This window comes from Anneissia japonica, unplaced genomic scaffold, assembly GCF_011630105.1.
Source record: "Anneissia japonica isolate Jap-2015-1 unplaced genomic scaffold, ASM1163010v1 scaffold9_len2422644_cov172, whole genome shotgun sequence".
In the NCBI taxonomy this organism is placed as follows: domain Eukaryota; kingdom Metazoa; phylum Echinodermata; class Crinoidea; order Comatulida; family Comatulidae; genus Anneissia; species Anneissia japonica.
The window spans coordinates 1,854,981-1,873,940 of NW_022758107.1; the positions used below are offsets into that span (position 1 = coordinate 1,854,981).

Sequence of the window (18,960 nt, forward strand, 5' to 3'; positions counted from 1 at the left end):
TATATATATATATATATATATATATATATATATATATATAGGCCCTATATTGATTAAAATACAAATGGGTAAATATTATTATATATTCATAAATCTCTTGCAGACATTTTTTCCATTACTTCATCAGGTGGATGTGTCCATTAGAGAGGTTAAATATAATGATTGAGAAGCAGATAGTGAACAATTGCATTATAGGTAATAGAAAATTAGCTTGTTTTGATGTAGGCCTACATCAAAATTGTGTGGGACTGTCCCAATAGCTGGCTACGGCATTGCCCTTGAGGACCAGAGCTCTTGAGGAGGGGAAGATCCTGAAATCTAAGACGTTTTAAATTTTCACGAGCCGTATTTTGAATGTATGAACATTTTAGGATTAGAATTTAGATACTGATTCACCTTTACAGAAAATTCATCGTAGAAGTGCTTCTTACTTCTAACCATATGCATAGTAATTGAATTATAACTAATCTAAATAACAATCATTTGCAATGCAAAACAATTAATTTATGATGAAATCAACATAAATGCAATTAAAACAATAAAAGTTGTATATGTTCCAGCTATTGTTTCATGATTTGGGTGGAATGTTAATGACCAAATAGGCCTATTCTTTTTTTTTTTTTTTAAATATTGAGCTTTCTATTTCATGGACAAGATAGAGTAGCATGAATAGAGTATGGTGTAGGCTGTAGGGTATTTATTAGAATCCAATATGAAAATACACAAAACAAGAAATTCTCATGGTTAATGGTCAAAATTGACACATGCACAGGCCTACCATACCGATATCCATTCTAAAAAAATGAAAGGAAAATATTCTGGTTTGACATGCCCAGAAAATACCACTGTCCTAGTCCCCAGGGTTGACCTGGTTAACCAAATATACTTTCCTTCTACTAAAAGTGTCCCCACGATACAAAACCGACTTGTCTGTTATTTGTCATGGACTCCATTGTTATTATTTCCAATAATTGGAAGCTAAAATAACTATGAACCTACAAAAATAAACAATTCAAATTTTGATTAGGTAGTTATTAAGCTGTAGCACAAACTGAAACATATATAAATAAACTACACATTGCATAGAGAAACGCACCCCTTTATTTTGCCAGGGAGCAGTTATATTATCTGATAATAATTATAGAGTTTATTCAAACAATCATCCTTCCTAAAGATACCGCGATGGGATTGTTCATCCGTTCCCCGTCCTCTATACTTCCTTAATATAAGCCTCTTTATTAAGAAGATTAAATGTGACACACCTTTTATGTTGAATAAATCTGTATAAAAGGTCGACGAGTATCTAAAACAATCACACACACTTCATCAGTTACTCAAGTATATGTTGTGGAGATGTACACTAGCCGGAATACCAGCACTTTGGGTCTACGCTTAGCATGTGGACTGGTTCTCCTCGTAATTGCTGCTGCTTCTGCGAAGAAAAACTGGGCAAGAAGTAAGGCATTATTATCGTAATGCGATTTGATTTTTGTAAATAAATAATAATCTTAGTTTATTTCATATTTATTCCATGGCATATAATTAAAAATGTACTGTACTATTTGTCAAAAAGACAGGAAAATATCAGAACAATTGTACTTGAATGCTATTTTTATAGGCCATAAATTCATGATTATTAAACATTCAGATAATTGCATCTGTTTCTGTAAGTATTATAATGGTTCTTTCCTCTCTTGCCACAACGCGCACTGTTGTAAGACATAATTTTTTTCTGACGCTATTTCTCTCAAAAGCTAAGACTGTTGCCTTTTCACATGCGTTCATTCGTCGTTCTGTTTCTCTTTAGAACTTATTGCCTTCATTCCGTTTTCCTTCTGTTTATCAATCTTACCACCAATTTAAATCTCTCGTGAATCGGTTTCTTATAAATTATTAACATCTACAGCTTTGTTTGGGGTAATTGTCAATAATAATAATAATAATAACAATAATAATAATAATAATAATAATAATAATAAACAAATATGAAATAAACTAGGGGCAACTGAAGGTGTGGTGTGTGGCAGTGCTTAAAAGAACATGGCGTATTGGAGTGGTGAATAATGTGATAGACAAAATGAAGTTAGAATAGTAATAGATGCACAATGTTCGGATCTGCCAAATAAGTATCCAGTGACCAGGAAAATAATGATGCCAGCGCCTTGTATAATCGCTTGTAAAATCTGCGGATTGTGAAAGGCGCTATATAGATTATGGTTCTATATGTATAAAAAAGTAAGATATCTTAAAATTAAAATGTATTATTTGGGATTTGCCATGTAATAGCGAAGAAAAAAAAAACCCCCAAATAATTTCACTACACTTATTGAGACTCGAAATTTAATTTGTGTGTGATCAGTACACTTTCTGGCCATGAAGGAAATACTCGTCATAGATTAAGTTTTTTTTTCACAAACTCGATCACAAACTACATAATATTTGTCACGGCGGCTCATGGTTTGCACCGCGGGTTAGCAGAAAAGGGCCAAATGCTGCGGCGTCCCTGCCTTAACCGCTCAGCTATCCGACCATTAAGTACAAAAATATGTAAAGAATTATGTGCATATGAGCATGATTGTTGTAAAAGGCGTTTAACAACAAGAGAAAAAAAAAACAAAAAACAAAAAAACAAATGCAAATGTACCAAATGTACTAGTTAGACAGTGATTGACGGACATGCATTAAAGCAGAAAAACATGAAATGACATCGTAAGCAATGGGTATCAAATTTATGGAAATACCAGCGCAGAAAGTAGAAGAATATTAATATAATTTTATATATCACTGATGGAGGTGTTATTCCATAAGTTATGTGATATAATAAAGTCTTAAGCCATGTTCCATATCGTTTCTTTTTTTTTTCTCATCAGATTGTTTTTACTATGAAACTTCAATTAACTACGAATACCAATATAAACTACCACGCATTCCCAACAAAGCCAGACGCATAGAATTTTCTGTTACAGCGAAAAATGATGTACACATCGCTTTGTCGGCACAAAATGCGGACATCAATCAGATGTACGAAATCGTGATCGGGGGATGGGCTAACACCAGATCCGTCGTCAGACGATGCAAACAGTGTACGAACCTCGTTTCAGTTACACGCAAATCTGGTTTCGTAAATCCAAATGAGTTTCGTAGTTTCTGGATCGAGTTCGATGGTGGTGATATTGCCGTAGGATTCAACGGAGAGTCCGCGTTTATGCGGTATCGCGATCCTAGCCCGCTAAACGTTAACTACGTGGGGTTCAGCACTGGATGGCTTAGTAGAGGCAACTTTCGATTCTGTGATTTAGGTGAGTAAAGTATGACTTTCAACATTTAGAATCTGTTAGAAAATAAAAAAGAATAATTGATTTCTTGGATTATTGTTTTTGATTTTCTAACATTTAGAATCTGAACTACTTATTTACATAGCTTATCAAAACAATTCATTTCATCTATTTTTTTGTTTGTTTTGAAAATATCTCGATTTATTTTTTATGGAAGGTTAAGGACAAACTTTGATGTCACAATTTGTGATGAGCTAAAAAACCATCAATAAATACAATTTAATGTTTCAATTGTTGTACGTTTTAGTAGTTTTCAATATATTATAATAACGAGGAATAATCATTATTAATTTTAGGGATTAAATTTTAAATTGCTTATATATTCTACATACTGACCTTAAATTTTAGAGTTTCTTTAAATAAGTAAAGGCCTAAATAAAACAATTATTTTTTTTTAAAGGGATGAGATTGTTTGTCTATATTTCAAAACATTTTAGAACTGAGACTGCAGTCAAAGTAAGCAGAATTTGAAGTTTAATTTATGTTTAATAGATGTATATTTGTATTTCATAGCGTTTTGCCTGTTTTTTAAGAAACGTTATATTTACTACTATTTTATTCCTCCAGATTGCAAAAATCATGAAACAAATCTCCAGTATAGATATCGTTATAATCTACCACGTTTACCAAAATGTGCCACTCGTTTCGAGTTCTCCGTCAGGGCATCAAATGACGTACACATCGCACTGTCGGCAGATGATGAAGACCTCGACTCGATGTACGAAATCGTCATAGGTGGTTGGGGCGACACCAAATCCGTCATTAGACGATGCAAACAGTGTGCAAACCTTGTTTCGTATGATCGAAGTTCCGGGTTTTTGGATCAAAATGAGTATCGGCGTTTCTGGATCCAGTTTGTTGATGGTGAAATTGCGGTGGGATATATTGGAGAGGTCGCTTTCATGACGTATCAGGATCCGAACCCGCTTGACATCAGCTACGTGGGTTACAGCACAGGCTGGGGTAGTAGTGGAAGCTTCCAATTCTGTGACATAGGTGGGTAAATGGAAAGTGTATTTCGCTAAGCCTGGTTTATTAATTTGGGTACAATAATATGCAACTTCTAGTGCAGCGGTCCCAATATTTTCTTGACGGTCCGGGAAGGGGATGGAGTACATACGTCTTGACTGGCGATGAGCATGGTCTTGAGCTAAGTGTACTTTGTGGTTGTTATATCCAATGGAAAGCAGATTTTAGACGGCTGGTGAGGAGGCCCTCCACTGGAAAGAATTTGATTTATAGATATTAGGAAATGTGCTTAACGTTTTTTTGTTGTTGTTGTTCTGAAAGGCTATCTTTAGCGATTTTTAAATTTCCTATAACGGTTGCCATAAAGCATTGTTTCCATATAATCACTACAAGCTATCGCCGATAGCTTTCGGTGATGTTGATTGGTCGGTCGAGTCGTGGAGCCTTCCCGATTGCGTCGGGGACTGCTACGCAGTAAACTGATTGCACTGAAAACACTGTAGCGACAGTGTAGCGATTTTAAGAAAACCAGGCTACGCTCACACCAAGCCCTGTTATCGGGTACGGTTACGATTCCCGCTCGTTGCGTTCACTATTCGCGTCCAGTGCACGAATGAGACAATCAAGTTGAACAACATCTGCATAGTCATCGACGACGATGATGTCTACGACGTTCTTTTGTCGGACGTTGTTGAAAAAATTAAAAAAAGTGAGAAAAAAAGAGTGAGTCGATGCCCTATATAAATAAACTTAGGAAGACCCACAGTCAAAAATAAATTTTAGTAAATGTGGATAAATTTAATAATTTCTAGATAGGCCCTTTATCAACCATGCACCTATTATACCCATCCATTTGTTTTTTGAAAAAAAAATCGTAGGAACCCAAAACTTGAAATAATTGTCAATCGAAGAAATTAATTAACATCCAAAAATTAATAAACATCAAAAAATAAGCCACAAATTTTAGCAAATATGAATACATTTCATAATTTCGTGAGATAGGCCCTGTATTGACATGCACATGATATCCATGAACTGTCACTAGCAATTTTTATTCTTTGAAAAAAAAGATCGTAGAGTGACCCAAAAACTTAAAATAATTATCGATCGAAGGCGTTTGCTGCTCTGAATCAATACGTTAATTCAGTTAACATTTTTTTTATGCTGTCAATGAAAACACTGTTCTCAGTAGCGTAGGTATGGGCAGTGGATGCAATGCAAAGCACTGCACGTGCTTGGTGCTATAGGGGCCCGTTAAATAATAGGCCTCTAAAGTCAAAAAATTATATAAAAAAAAGTTTCCTTAATTTTAATATAAATTTAAACAGCCAGTGTGCCTCTCAATAAAGGATTTAGAGGCGATACGGTCACTATTGATTATTGTGTTCATTTCAGTTACCGGTACGTATTCTTTTATTTATTTCTAACTGAAAAACACAAACCCGTAGGCCTACATTATAAATCTTTTAAAATCCAATCAAGTACGGCTCGTCTCGTAACACACTCAAGCACAATTTAAACTTGCGTTTATGTATAGGGACATCCATTTTCATAAGCTGCTGTCTTTGAGAACGTGATCATATATGCACTTCATTAATGTATTCTCACCATTTTTTACCCTCTCAATAAAACCATAGATGGATTTCTAATGAATTCGTCAAAACTGGAAAGACAGTTGGAAACAAACATTTCGCTGGCACTCTATGATCCGGGTTTGCTCAACAATAACCGCACCGCATTGTTGTACACACTTTAAGTGAATTAAACGATTTACATTCGTATTTGCACCATAATATTTACACAGTAAAAATTAATACGATACTGTAGACATTAAACAAAGCACATTAATTGTACGATTACGAAAACGAGACTTCAGGATATTTCGCCTAATACACAACGATCTATATTGACGAGCAATATCTTCATTATCGTTTAGGTTAGAATTATTAGTAGAAATTGTTTATGGGGTGGCTGTGTTTTTGTTATTTTAAAAAAATCAAAATAAGTTAAATATCACTCACTGCTTGACCTTTCCTTATAACACATTAAATTTAACATTATTACAAGCCTAGACATCTGAAAAACATCCAACAGTTTTTTTGACAATTGAGTATCATCACAGGTGTTTACTATTTTGCAATCTCTTCCCTCACATTATACCGTACTTTGTTGGTATCCTTATATTTTATTTGCACCATATGTTGTAAAGAACGTTGTTATTTTCAACTGCATTTATGAGGAGTTCAATCTTGTCATATTGTCATCTTGTTTTAAAATACGGTTCATTCATAATTTTGGCTGTGTTTAGGCTTCGCCAATGGACTACTCTGGCCCATGCCAATGTAGGCTACCCTAAGCTGTGATTATAATCACCATTCCTCGAAAGTAAAAAATACTGAACATCAGATCAAGGTCAATCGTGCTGACAGTTAATTGGTCAGAAATAATGTAAAAACTGGTCTGTATCACGGTACAAGCTTTCCGATCCACTCCGAATCCGGGTCCGGATCCCGTTACGGACAGAAGTGAACGACTCTTGTAGGTTACCACTGTACCATGTTCTAGGATTTCCGGGCCGCACCCCGGTTCAGGTTTGGTGTAAACGTAGCTTAATTCTTAGGCCATGCTGCAAGTAAATAATTTCTCTTAGATTGCAGGAAATGGGTTCCCTGCCACTGTAAGTAGTCCTTTTTACAACAAAAAATGTTTTACAACTTAATTTTCAGGAGTAATATAGTGTGTTTTTAAACGTGGACTATCCATTTTTGTAATTAATTACATTAATAAAATACACCACTTAATCGATCAATATACAGCTGTAGTAATGAATGAGAAATTAAATGTGTCTTCTTGCCTTATAACAAACATTATAACAAACTACAAGCCATACGTACGTGAAATGAATTACAAAGTATCAGTGAATAAAAATAACTTCCCCTTTACAAATTTCTTTTCAGATTGTACCTACTCTTCAACAGATCTTCAGTATAAATATCGATACAATCTACCACGTGTTCCAAATACCGTCGGTCGATTTGAGTTCTCCGTCAAAGCATCAAACGACGTACACATTGCACTGTCGGCACAACGTAGAGACCTCAATGCTATGTACGAAATCGTCATTGGAGGATGGAGCGACACCAAATCAGTCATCAGACGATGCAAACAATGTGGGAACCTAGCTTCGCATGATCGAAGGTCCGGGTTCCTAGAAGCAGATGAGTACCGACATTTCTGGATCGAGTTCGTCGATGGTTTAATTTCTGTGGGATATTTTGGAGAGGTAGCTTTTATGATGTATCAGGATCCTAAACCGCTTAATGTAAACTATGTAGGTTATAGCACCGGCTGGGGTAGTAATGGCCGCTTCCGGTTTTGTGACATAGGTGGGTAAAAAATGCAAAGCCTTCTTCTAGTTTGAACTGCGCATGCCTGTATCTAAGGTCAATCTACATAAACATATGTTGTGTGTATGTTTGTTTATATCGATTGACATTGATACGAGCATGCGCAGTATAAAACTACGAATCGGCCTAATGTTTTATACTACGGACACATTACATGGGAATTCAATTATCATAGCACAGTCAGTGCGTAACGTAACGCCTATGCGCTCTCATGCGGCGCGGTGGTCCGCAGGGCCCCGAATTCTAAGGGCCCCGAAGGTCCCTAACCATAGGTACCTCGATCTAGCACCCTGACCAAAAAGGACTTTATTGATAAATAACACCATAATGTGTCTCTGAAATCGATTGTATGGCATATGTCATATTATAACGATTAAAGAGTTGGGGCCCGTCGGCCCGACGGGTGCCACCCCCCCCGGCCCGGCACCCAACCAAATTTGTCAAAATAAAAAAAAAAATTAAAATGGAGATAAAAAGAGTGGGGGGGGGGGCTGCCGGCCGGGGCCCACTAAATTTGGGCTAAACTAAATCTGGAGATAAAAAGAAAATTTAATATTCAAAATTTTATGTCTGTGAAGTGCCATTTCCGGCCATCTAAAGGTGCCATATTCATTAATTTTCTTACCTCAGCCCCAACCATGGTGGGTCTGAGGCGGTATAGACTCTCTAACTGTGAAAGTCCCTCACGGGCCTAAATTTTCTGGATCCATATTACATAATTTATTCGTCGTTAAAAACATTTAGAATAACAATGCACATCTAAAATTCCACGATGGAATTGGTGATCGGACCCAAAAAGGGCCTCCAGTTTCAGAAATACACAGGGCCCCCGGCCTCATCGATACGCCACTGCACACAGTTGATAGTACCAGGGTAAATACCTATCATAAATGTTTCCCGTTACATTTTCCAGGTTGTCTCCACTCTGTAACAGACGACCAGTATAGGTATCGGTACAACCTACCCCGTGTACCGGACGACGTCACTCGATTTGAATTCTCCGTCAGGGCATCAAATGACGTACACATCGCACTGTCCTCACAAAATAGAGACCTCAATTCGATGTACGAAATTGTCATAGGCGGATGGGGCAACACCAGATCCGTCATTAGACGATGCAAACAATGCACAAACCGTGTTTCGTATCGAAGTTCTGATTTTCTGGACTTGCACGAGTATCGGCATTTCTGGATCCAGTTTGATGATGGTGTCATTTCTGTGGGATATGTCGGAAAGGCCGCTTTTATGACGTATACGGATCCTAGCCCGTTTGAAATCAACTTTGTTGGTTATAGCACAGGCTGGGGTAGCAATGGCAGCTTTTTGTTTTGCGATAATATTTGGCTTGGCTTGTTTTAAATTATCAAATAATTTCAATCATAAATTAGGTTACATTTTCTCACAAATGTGTATTGTAAACACAGTCGTTAACATTAGTTTTAAATAGATAGTTGGCGTTACTTTATTTTCTTCTCTCAATACTTTATAATCATATTACAGTTAGCCTATATTTCAAAATGTTCTTAATAATGTATCCAACCCGTTGTGTTCTGATCTACGGTTTCATAGTTTATTTCATAAGAATATTATTTGAATAAAATTGACAATATTCATAAAAATGATAATACAAATTGTGTCTGTATACTTGCGTCAAACACCACATCCTGTTCTTTACTTGGACATAGCGCTTAGAGACCTTGTTTATTTGCGCATTATAAATCAGCCTATTATTATTATTATTAATATTATTATTATTATTATTATTATTATTAATAATAATAATATTAATAATATTAATTAACAATAATAATGTTGTTGTTGAGAATGTTTTTGAGGGACGTTTGTTTGAAGGAGATAGGACTAGAACTTTATCATCAATTTTAACTTACAGCATACGGTATACGAGACATACTATACACAATTTAAATAATAAGCAATTTCAACAAATAAAAATGAAATACAAATTATGAAAGTAAATTTATCAATAAAACCTATTCCACATGTACCTAATCATTAGGCCTTTTCCATTCATTATTTAGGCACGTGGGCCAACAATTGTGAATGACAAACTTAATGTATAGTAAGTTACAATACTTTTTCACAAGACAAACATACACAGATGCTCTCATATTTTAAGGTGTTTATGAAGTGGAGTAGTTTTTTTTTTGTTTTTTTTTTGTCGTGAAAGATATTTTCTTTGGCTACAGAATTGAACCTAGAATCTTGCTTAACTTCCAAGATACAGATCCCCAATTTAATTTTTAATTACTCAAATTACACAAGATATTATTTATACGTCAATAATTACACCATTAGATTTACCTGATTTGTTTACTTTTGCATTTTTTCCTAAAACAAACGCACATTATCCATTCAATAAACCACCAGACAATTCCACGAAAAACACACGTAGGGCCTACGGTACATTTTGATAAAATACAATTAATTTATTTAACCAATATATAATAGCTAATTATTTTAATGTTATGATGAAAATCGTTGCTTTACACAAAATGTTATACAATGTGGACTGTTTCCTATTCCATTTTTGTTTCCATTTCCTGGCCGTGGGTTTTGCAACTGTCCTAAAAATAGCGCCCACTATTATATACAGTCATAGGAAAATAATTATGCGACCCCGGGTGTCTCTACGCAAAACAGTGAAATAAGTCACTTCGTTTTTTTTGTGGAACATAAATAAAATTACGGTAAGAAAAGTGAAAAGTATTATTGTACACATACTGTACACAGAACTAACGGCTTAAACGTCTCATCCGGAAGAAACTAATAAAATTGACATTTCAGCACTCAAGCTGGAAAACAAAGAAAGGGAATTGTACCGAGGACCAAGAGATCTCCATAGTTTAGAATAGTGAATTAAATGTTAGCTACCACCAGTTCCTGACTGAGCTAAGCTACTGCCGGTTCGTAAACTTGGCAAATAGTTATACCATGGAGGTATAAAAATAGTGGTTATACTATGTTTCCTAAAAATCTATAGCCTTCCTGATAAAATACGAATTCATAATCAATCAAGACAGTCTCTAAAAAAGTGTTTCAAATATTATTTTGTTTAATTCAGAATTTTCTTTTCCTTTTCTTTCTGTTTTATCTTACCATTATGAGAGCTTATCTATTTATTTATGGTTTTCTCTTCCTTTAAAATACAGTAATGTACTAGTCATCTTAGATCGGACACTGCAAGCTTGCGATTTCCAAATCATTAAATGTATAACAATAATAGACAGGTCTGTGCCATGATACTATTATGAAATCGATCAATCTCCTTTAGTCCAACATAATATTCCTACGTAATATACAGATAACTCATTATTTTTCTATTAAAGGCACAATAATTTTCTTTCGCATATTGTGGTGATCTAGAGAATGTTTTTGTTCGGTGAAAAAGAGCTCCCCCACCCCCACTGGTGGGGAGGAAAATCCTAAATTTTTAAGGAAAGAAACATCTATTTAATTTCAACAGTTTGTAGCACTCTAAAATCGACTAAATACGCCTAGAAGTGTTCCTCTTGTACAGGCAGGCCCCGACCTACTGTTAACCACACCCTGTATTTTATAATACTGTAGGCTTAAAATGGATCTTGGTAATTTGAACGGTACCCCCACCACGCTATATTGTGACTGAGTAGGGATTTTAATTCGGGTATCTTGAGGGTGGGATCTGGTGGGCTTAAGCGTTTTTGAAAGAGTTTGATCAATTGAAACGAAATAAGACGAGATTGTTTTTAGGCATTAATCGATGTATTTGTTGTTTGTTTATTGAAATCTCCATTCCTTGTTAAGACGATTTATCTTAAAATTTAAATTCCACATATTAATTGCTTAATTTGTGTACAGTATTTGTAAGCTATTAACTTAAATAATAATAATTAAAAAAAAAATTAGTAGGCCTAATAAAAACAAAATTCCTCGTCAATTTTCGGACAATTAAATAATAGCTTTCCTCTATTCTTTTGCATAGATCTTTAAATTGACCGCTAATCAATTTAAGGATTTTTGTAGTAAAATGTCTGTAAATTATTAGTGAAAAACACCTTCTTTCGATCTGTTTCTTGTTGCAAGGTAATAATGTTTTTGATCCTTTCAATTGAGCCTGTCTTTTTGCATGATACATCTGTTTTTATCTACATTTTTCATTTTAAAAAACTCTTTCCTCTTTTACCTTTATGTATTCAACTAGGCTTATTCTTAGTTATATTCCTTATATATATATATATATATAACGTTATTACGTTATTATGAACCTTGTTATTATTATTATTAGGCATTAGCATTATTTTTTATCATATTATATTATAATAAATAATATTATTATTACTAATAATATAATAATAATAATAATAATAATAATAATAATAATAATAATAATAATAATAATAATAATAATAATAATATGTAAAATATTCTGTACTAATTGTTTTTATATATTATAAACATTACTTTCGATGTTTTCTATTGTTGTTACTTTTAATTTATAATCATGTTGATCTACTATGTAGTAACAATCTGTATTACTACCATTCGTCAGCATATCTCAATGATACAATAACTGTGGGTTATAAAATTATATTATATATTACATTACCTCAAGATTCGGTACAGTGTAGCAGGAGGGGAAAATCTGAAACATCCATGTACATGTTGCATAAATCTTTATTGAATTAGACCTCACCCACTTAAAGAATGGGATCTCCCATTGCTAAGCAACGTATCAACAAAAGAAGCAGCTGGGCTACCGACTGCAGACTTCATAATGAATGACTAAAGTATGGTGCTATAAAACGAGTTACCAGTAGGCCTATATGAACCTTGAATTCGTAAAATATGGCAACAACCGCCTCATTCTATGATCCTGATGGTAAGATATACATTTTCTGGTATCGATGTTGAGGAAATTATAATTGTGTAGGCCAGGCCACAGGCCTGAATCAAAATCCAAGAAGGTACAGTAGGCCTAGATACGATCTAACGGAGGGAAAACACTAATACAGGTACCTATTATCTCTAATTACAGGCATCCTCTGCGATCGAAAACTTATTTCTATCTCTACAATGATCGGCCAGCAATATCCACAGCTAGGAAGGCAGTTAGGTCTTTCGGAGAGCCAGATTGCCGACGTTAAAGCTAAGTTTCCGGATAATATGCAGCATCAGATATTCCATATGCTTGCATTGTGGAGGGAACAACATCGTACCGATGCAACTATGACCAGCCTCTTAAACTCAGTAAAACGTCTTGGCTGGATTTCAGTTTACACACAGATCATAAATACACCTGATAATTTCTACGTGGTATTGTGACCTATGCTACAGGAGTGAGGCAGACAATTTAATCATAATATCATAATCTGCTTTCCTGCATTCTCACGTATCATACATAGACGCATTGTGACGGGCTTGATTGGTTGAGACCAAAGGAGGTACTACTATTCATGTAAACGTGGTATTGTGACCTATGCTACAATGGACTGAGGCAGACAATTTAATCATAATATCATAATCTGCTTTCCTGCATTCTCACGTATCATACATAGACGCATTGTGACGGGCTTGATTGGTTGAGACCAAAGCAGGTACTACTATCCATGGTAACTACCTCAAGTCAGAGATGGTAACGTCAGGGGGTCGGGGCCCTGTCGGGCAATGGATGGACCCCCAGCCATCTGACCCAACGACGAGGTCATTTACTGATCCAATGAATGAGAAACAGATTTTTGAATATTTAAAAACTGGGTTTAAAAGTGGGGAAGGAGTGGTTACGCCCCATTTTCCCCCAGTTTTTAAATATTAAAAAATCTGTACAGGTATCTCATTAACCGCTTCCGAGTTTTTCGTTAAATATGTTTTTTGTGTCTTAAAAAAAATCAGTTCAATAATATAAACAAAAATGTTTTTGTTCCGGAGCCTGGTTCCCGTCAATAAACTCAATTACTGTAGTTTAAAATGTACAATAGATTAAGATAACCCTTATATTTTCATTGATGAATCCACTTTCCCTTCTTAGCTATCGGCTGCTGAATAATAAGCATGTCAATTGAAATGGTTGTGAAAAATTAAAAAAAATACACATACAGTTGATAATGTAGCAATTATACCCATACCATGGGTATAATTCCTGACTACTGCCACTTATGAACGAAGATGTAACTGGTTCTTTCGTATGGTAATTTTATACTATATAACTGTGAACCCATGCACATGCAAATGTTTGCATAATTGATTTTTTTTTACAAGAACAATAAAACATTTTATTTACAATAAACTTGACTGACATTTTATTATCTATTCAGGAAGTTTTACGTTTAGCAAACTAATGCATTTCAACAATATCATGTGTGTGATAAAGGACTTAATCAATACAACTTGGTTAATGTATGGCGGGCGTTGGAGTAGGCATTACTGTTTTTGAAATACATATTTAAACTGAGAAGTCATTCACAAAACTTCCATGCGCCTAAAGCATGCACATTATATTTAAAAAGTACCCATCCAAGCAGTCTCCTTTGCCTACTTCACCTCCATCAGCACCTTTCAGGTAAGACTTCTGGAGATAAACCAATGTGTTTGCGTATTTTTTTTACCCTGTCGCTTCTTTTTTTTGTTTTACCTTAGCAACAATATCCAAGGGGCGGGGCTTAGAAAAAAAAATCTATTTCAACCAGTTCCCCATCTGGAATAACCAATTTCTCTCAATCACAGTGTATAACCCCATTCTCAGGACCACCCAGAAAAACATCCGTTTCAACCATCGAAATTAACTCCGCCCTCTCCACCACTCGGTAACCCTGTCAAATCTTTTTCACAATCGAGTATATCCTCATGGTCTACTCTTCGGAATATCCTCATTCCATGCACAATTGTGAATTACCCCATTCTCAGTATTATCGAAAATAACCCCATTCTTTCCACCATCGAGAATAATCAGATAGGCCTCCTAATCCTCGGGAATAACGACATCCCTTCTACCACCTGGTGTTGCATATTTTTCTCCAGTTACGGATGCAGAGTACATTACATGTTGTGCGTATACTGTATGTAAACGTTTAGCAATCTTTACGGACATAAATTGTTAAACAACAATAAAAACTATTACAGAGCAGAATTAGGGTTTAGCTTATCGGCTTCACATAGTGGGGGTAGCCACTCTCAGGTTGATGACTATGTACACGAGGTAAGTTGTTATTACGAAATCGGAGTGTCTGCGCCCGCCGCCAAAACTCCGACTTTGGTGGTTTTGCGTTTCTCTCTCTACATAGGCCCATAGAGAGAGCTTGTTTATTTTATAGTACGCAGGTTTGGATAAAAGTTTGAAAACTCCGATTTTTTAGTTTTCTAATTTTTTAATTTTTGGCGGCGGGCGCAGACACTCCAAAAATCGATTAACTACATACAAAAAAGGCCTGGTCCGACGACGCTCAAAATCTCTAGAAAGTGTTGTAGGGGAAAAATATGACAATTTAGGGGTTTCAAAGGCTTATTTAATCAATTTTGGAATCTACTAATATGTAGAAAATACATAGGCCTATACAAAATTTTCTCCCTGAAAAATTGTGGTTTTTCTCCCCGACGTGGGGGGAGGAAGGGGTGCAGGAAGCAGGAAGCTCTCCCCCCGGGGAGGGGGGCGCCCCCCCCCGTTGGCGCCACTCTTGCCGTGAACCCCATTTATCCATTTATTGCTTCTTTCCATGATACTGTACCGTAATTCTGCATTCACTCCTCTGATGGTTACAAATCGATACTTTAACGACGTTTGGTAATTTGTAAGTAACAAATAGTGCACCTATTCGATGTCCGATAACTTATATGACTCTATACATTTTAAATAGCTCTACATTTGATATTTTGTAAGCAAGAAGTCAATCCTATTTAGTATATCTGATAACTTTGGTAGTAGGCTTAGCACTCCTTTAACCGAGTTCATGTCAAGATCGTTTTGAAAGTGTTTTGAATAATCCACTACACTTGCGTGCTCCAATCTTGAAAGATCATGGTCCAGGTCAACTAAGGTGGACCAGGTATTTAATAGTACCTCCAACTCCCCTCTGCTCCGCGCCTGTGTAACGTTCTCGAGCTCTTGTGGTAATGCCTTAAGTTTCATAAAAATATCCATTTTAACTTGCTGCCGTAAGATGCGAAAGTTTTGGACGTTCATTAGGAATGATTCGAGAATGATGACCCAGCTGTTTTTGTCGCCATGTTCAAGCCGACAAGATGCTAGTCCACTCTGAACCATACGCAGAGAGGTGATACGTTGCGAATCATGTGGTTTGATACTTCTTAACGCTTGGATAAAATACTTGGTAGACTTTGTGAACTTGTTCATTGCGATAAGACTTGGACTGAGTTGACTTTGGTAATGCAGTTGAAGTCGTCCAATCAGTTGAATAAACTTGGCATATTTTTCACCTTGAAGATGAATAATTTAATAATGTACCTTAAGAATATAACAGAATAATGTCTTTACAATTAAATGAATAGAATATTAACGCAAGTCAAAAACAATAATTGTTATGCTTCCAAAGGATAGTGACAATGATCATCGTCTGTTATCATCAGACCATCTTCGTCATGATCGTCACCATTATGATGATGATGATGACGGCAGTCATCATCGTCATCACCATTGTCATTATCATCGCCACCATCATCACCACCATTATAATAGTCATCATCATCATTACCATTATCACCACCATCACAACCGCCGATACCATGATGATGATAATGAAGACAATGATTGTGGTTATGGTGTTACTTGTTACTATTGGTAATGATGATGATAATTAGGATGATGGTAATTATAATGATGATGATAATGATAATGACGATGATGGTGGTGGTGATGACGATTATGTTGCTGATGAAATTGGTGACCATGTAAAGGATGAGGGTGATGATGACGATGATAATAATGATTATGATGACCATGATTATGATAATGATCATCATCATCATCACCTTCTTGGTCATCTTCATTGCTCCATCATCGCCATTATCATCATAAGTATCATCATCACCACGATCATCATCACCGTTATCATCATGATTATTATTAAAATCATGATTATCATTATCATAATCACCATCGTCATCATCATTACCCCCATCATCTATATGGTCTCCAACTTCATTAGCAATATTATCACCACCATCATAGTAATTATCCTCAACATCATCATTATAATCATGATCATCATCTTAATTATCATCGTCATCATCATCATCACCATCATCATAACCGTCATCATCATCGTCACCACCACCACCACGATCGTCATCATCATCATTATCACTACCTGATTATTACAAATAGTCATGGTGTAAGAGTCTAGAAATGGGAAGTTGGGAAAGGTGACGTGGGGATTTATTATTAAGTGAGGGGCGCTAGGTCGCAAATTAAGGTAATATCAGGTGATTTTTAACTACTTGAGCATGATTTGTTTGCTTCTGACATTTTCACTGGCGGGGAGGTGTTTGGGTGTGGGCGGGGGAAAACTCTTTATGCGCATCTCTTGACACGCCACTTTCATCATTATTATATTATAATACCTACTATTATATCATTATACCATACTAGGGATTCTCATGTTACGCGTCTTCCCTGTTTCAGACTTGATTTATAAGTACAATTTCAAACATAGGTCTTATATATCTCCACTAGAATTATTAACAGATAAAATACCCCCAATTAATCAAGGCTCAATTATTTTCTTTGTATACCGTATAATCTGGGGTATGTTTATGGCATCTGTAACTTTTTAGTACTTCAATTAAGATAAATACGATACTAACCTTTACTTGATTTTTGCTGGGGAGATTCTTTTGAAGACTTTTGGCGCTCTTGTTTTCTCAGTAACGTAACATCCATCTTTATATGCAATTTCAGTTCATATTGAATCATATTCTTCAAGTCTTATATTTATCAAAGCCAAGATGCCATGTTTTAATGATTCCATTTAGGCTAGTGTATAAATCTTGCATGTCTACATCAAAACAGCAATATTCGACATAGCTATAGAAATACAGGTCTTATAGCTTGTTTCCAACGTTGTGTTACTTCAGTGAATCAATGTAACATTCTGTACTTGCATGACTGCATCACTGCGGGTATTACCGGAAGATATTAGTTCTGGAAATTCGATTATTACTAACCTACATCACATTCCAAATTACTGTTGTATTTACAGATGTACCATTTAATTAATAGATATATCCTCTACTTCCGTGCGTATCGTAGCAACTTTGATACCACCAAGTGTGTGTGTATGAATGGTACAATTCATCCTATGCGACTGTAAATATAATCAATCTGCGTCGACATAATGGGCCTATGCATCCATTCCTAATATTAAACAAACTCCAGAATGACCAAGAAAAGCCATACTGTTGATATAAACGCTGTAGTTCCATAGTGTGTTCTACTTGCGAACAAATTGAAAATCACATTTCGAACTGTACCGTTAATGATAACAATGATAGCTGTATTTGATCAGGCAAAATAGACCAAAGAGAAAACACACACAAAGTACAGAACAAACTCTTCTTGCTCCCATCGGTCAATAAAGTTTAGTTAAACGGAACAATCGTGTTTTGAGACTAGTCGCGATGTTTACACATCAACTCAATAATGTTCCTAATCGCTATCTCTGAGCATAGATGTATCATCACCATGCTCTGAGCAAAGCTTACCACGTTAGCACGTGGCTCATTATTGAAGATGGCATCCGTAAAGAGAACGTGTCTGTATAATACATAAAAAAAATAACCGACTTAAATAATTGAACGGCCGGAAGAAATGATAATAATGACATCGTTTCTATACCTTCTTCCGACAGTTTTTTTCGGTGCAAGCAGCTGGTAATTTGCTTCATTTAGTCTCTGTGACGTACGTTGCATGACGTGTGCTATACAGGTAGTTCTGAAGAATAAAGCCAGTACAGAAACTAAGCCATAATAGGCTTATGGCCAAATGATGCCCTAAATTGTGTATACTAATCATCAAAAGTGCACCTGTATCTAGATCTACAAACATATTATTTACTGAAAACGATTTTTGAATAACATCTATCCTACTTCAATAATGTTATATTATGGGCGAGCATACAGTAAAAAGGGGTCACCGGGACCAAAGTAATTTTTTTTTTATAATACTGAGGACCACATCCAAACTTTCCAGAAAGACTTCCATATACTGTTTTTATACCTCTTTACTTTTAACAGATGATCAG

General features: G+C 35.6%; 4 protein-coding genes across 4 annotated transcripts in view; 2 read left to right on the forward strand and 2 right to left on the reverse strand.

The window, feature by feature from the left end:
• The window catches only part of LOC117125081, a 37,153-nt gene extending 35,850 nt beyond the window's left edge, over window positions 1-1,303 (reverse strand). Inside the window, exon 1 of the mRNA XM_033271466.1 lies at window positions 1,263-1,303. The gene's annotated coding sequence lies outside the window, so the exon portion shown is untranslated. The remainder of the gene's footprint in view (window positions 1-1,262) is intronic.
• On the forward strand, window positions 128-9,330 carry LOC117125080. The gene is made up of 6 exons (XM_033271465.1): window positions 128-195; window positions 1,292-1,456; window positions 2,871-3,299; window positions 3,903-4,331; window positions 7,262-7,690; window positions 8,625-9,330. The coding sequence occupies exons 1-6, from the start codon at window positions 132-134 to the stop codon at window positions 9,068-9,070; spliced, it is 1,962 nt and encodes a 653-aa protein (XP_033127356.1). The 5' UTR covers window positions 128-131; the 3' UTR covers window positions 9,071-9,330.
• Window positions 9,331-12,429: 3,099 nt separating this feature from the next.
• LOC117125097 (FAS-associated death domain protein-like) lies at window positions 12,430-13,994 on the forward strand. Its single transcript, XM_033271486.1, has 2 exons — window positions 12,430-12,590; window positions 12,747-13,994. Exons 1-2 carry the CDS (start codon window positions 12,557-12,559, stop codon window positions 13,031-13,033), a joined length of 321 nt encoding a protein of 106 aa, XP_033127377.1. The 5' UTR covers window positions 12,430-12,556; the 3' UTR covers window positions 13,034-13,994.
• On the reverse strand, window positions 13,984-18,507 carry LOC117125096. Its single transcript, XM_033271485.1, has 2 exons — window positions 17,525-18,507; window positions 13,984-16,138 (listed from the first exon to the last, which is right to left on the reverse strand). The coding sequence occupies exons 1-2, from the start codon at window positions 17,631-17,633 to the stop codon at window positions 15,561-15,563; spliced, it is 687 nt and encodes a 228-aa protein (XP_033127376.1). The 5' UTR covers window positions 17,634-18,507; the 3' UTR covers window positions 13,984-15,560.
• Window positions 18,508-18,960: the final 453 nt, after the last annotated feature.

Excerpts from the sequence above, each read along its gene's own strand:
- LOC117125096 (XM_033271485.1), bottom strand. The coding sequence starts at position 17,633 with ATGATTCAATATGAACTGAAATTGCATATAAAGATGGATGTTACGTTA. Across the intron at positions 16,139-17,524 it reads CCAGCAAAAATCAAGTAAAG|GTGAAAAATATGCCAAGTTT; the intron begins GTTAGTATCGTA and ends TTCATCTTCAAG.
- LOC117125080 (XM_033271465.1), top strand. The coding sequence starts at position 132 with ATGTGTCCATTAGAGAGGTTAAATATAATGATTGAGAAGCAGATAGTG. Across the intron at positions 1,457-2,870 it reads GAAGAAAAACTGGGCAAGAA|ATTGTTTTTACTATGAAACT; the intron begins GTAAGGCATTAT and ends TTTTCTCATCAG. Across the intron at positions 3,300-3,902 it reads CTTTCGATTCTGTGATTTAG|ATTGCAAAAATCATGAAACA; the intron begins GTGAGTAAAGTA and ends TTATTCCTCCAG.
- LOC117125097 (XM_033271486.1), top strand. The coding sequence starts at position 12,557 with ATGGCAACAACCGCCTCATTCTATGATCCTGATG. Across the intron at positions 12,591-12,746 it reads CTCATTCTATGATCCTGATG|GCATCCTCTGCGATCGAAAA; the intron begins GTAAGATATACA and ends CTCTAATTACAG.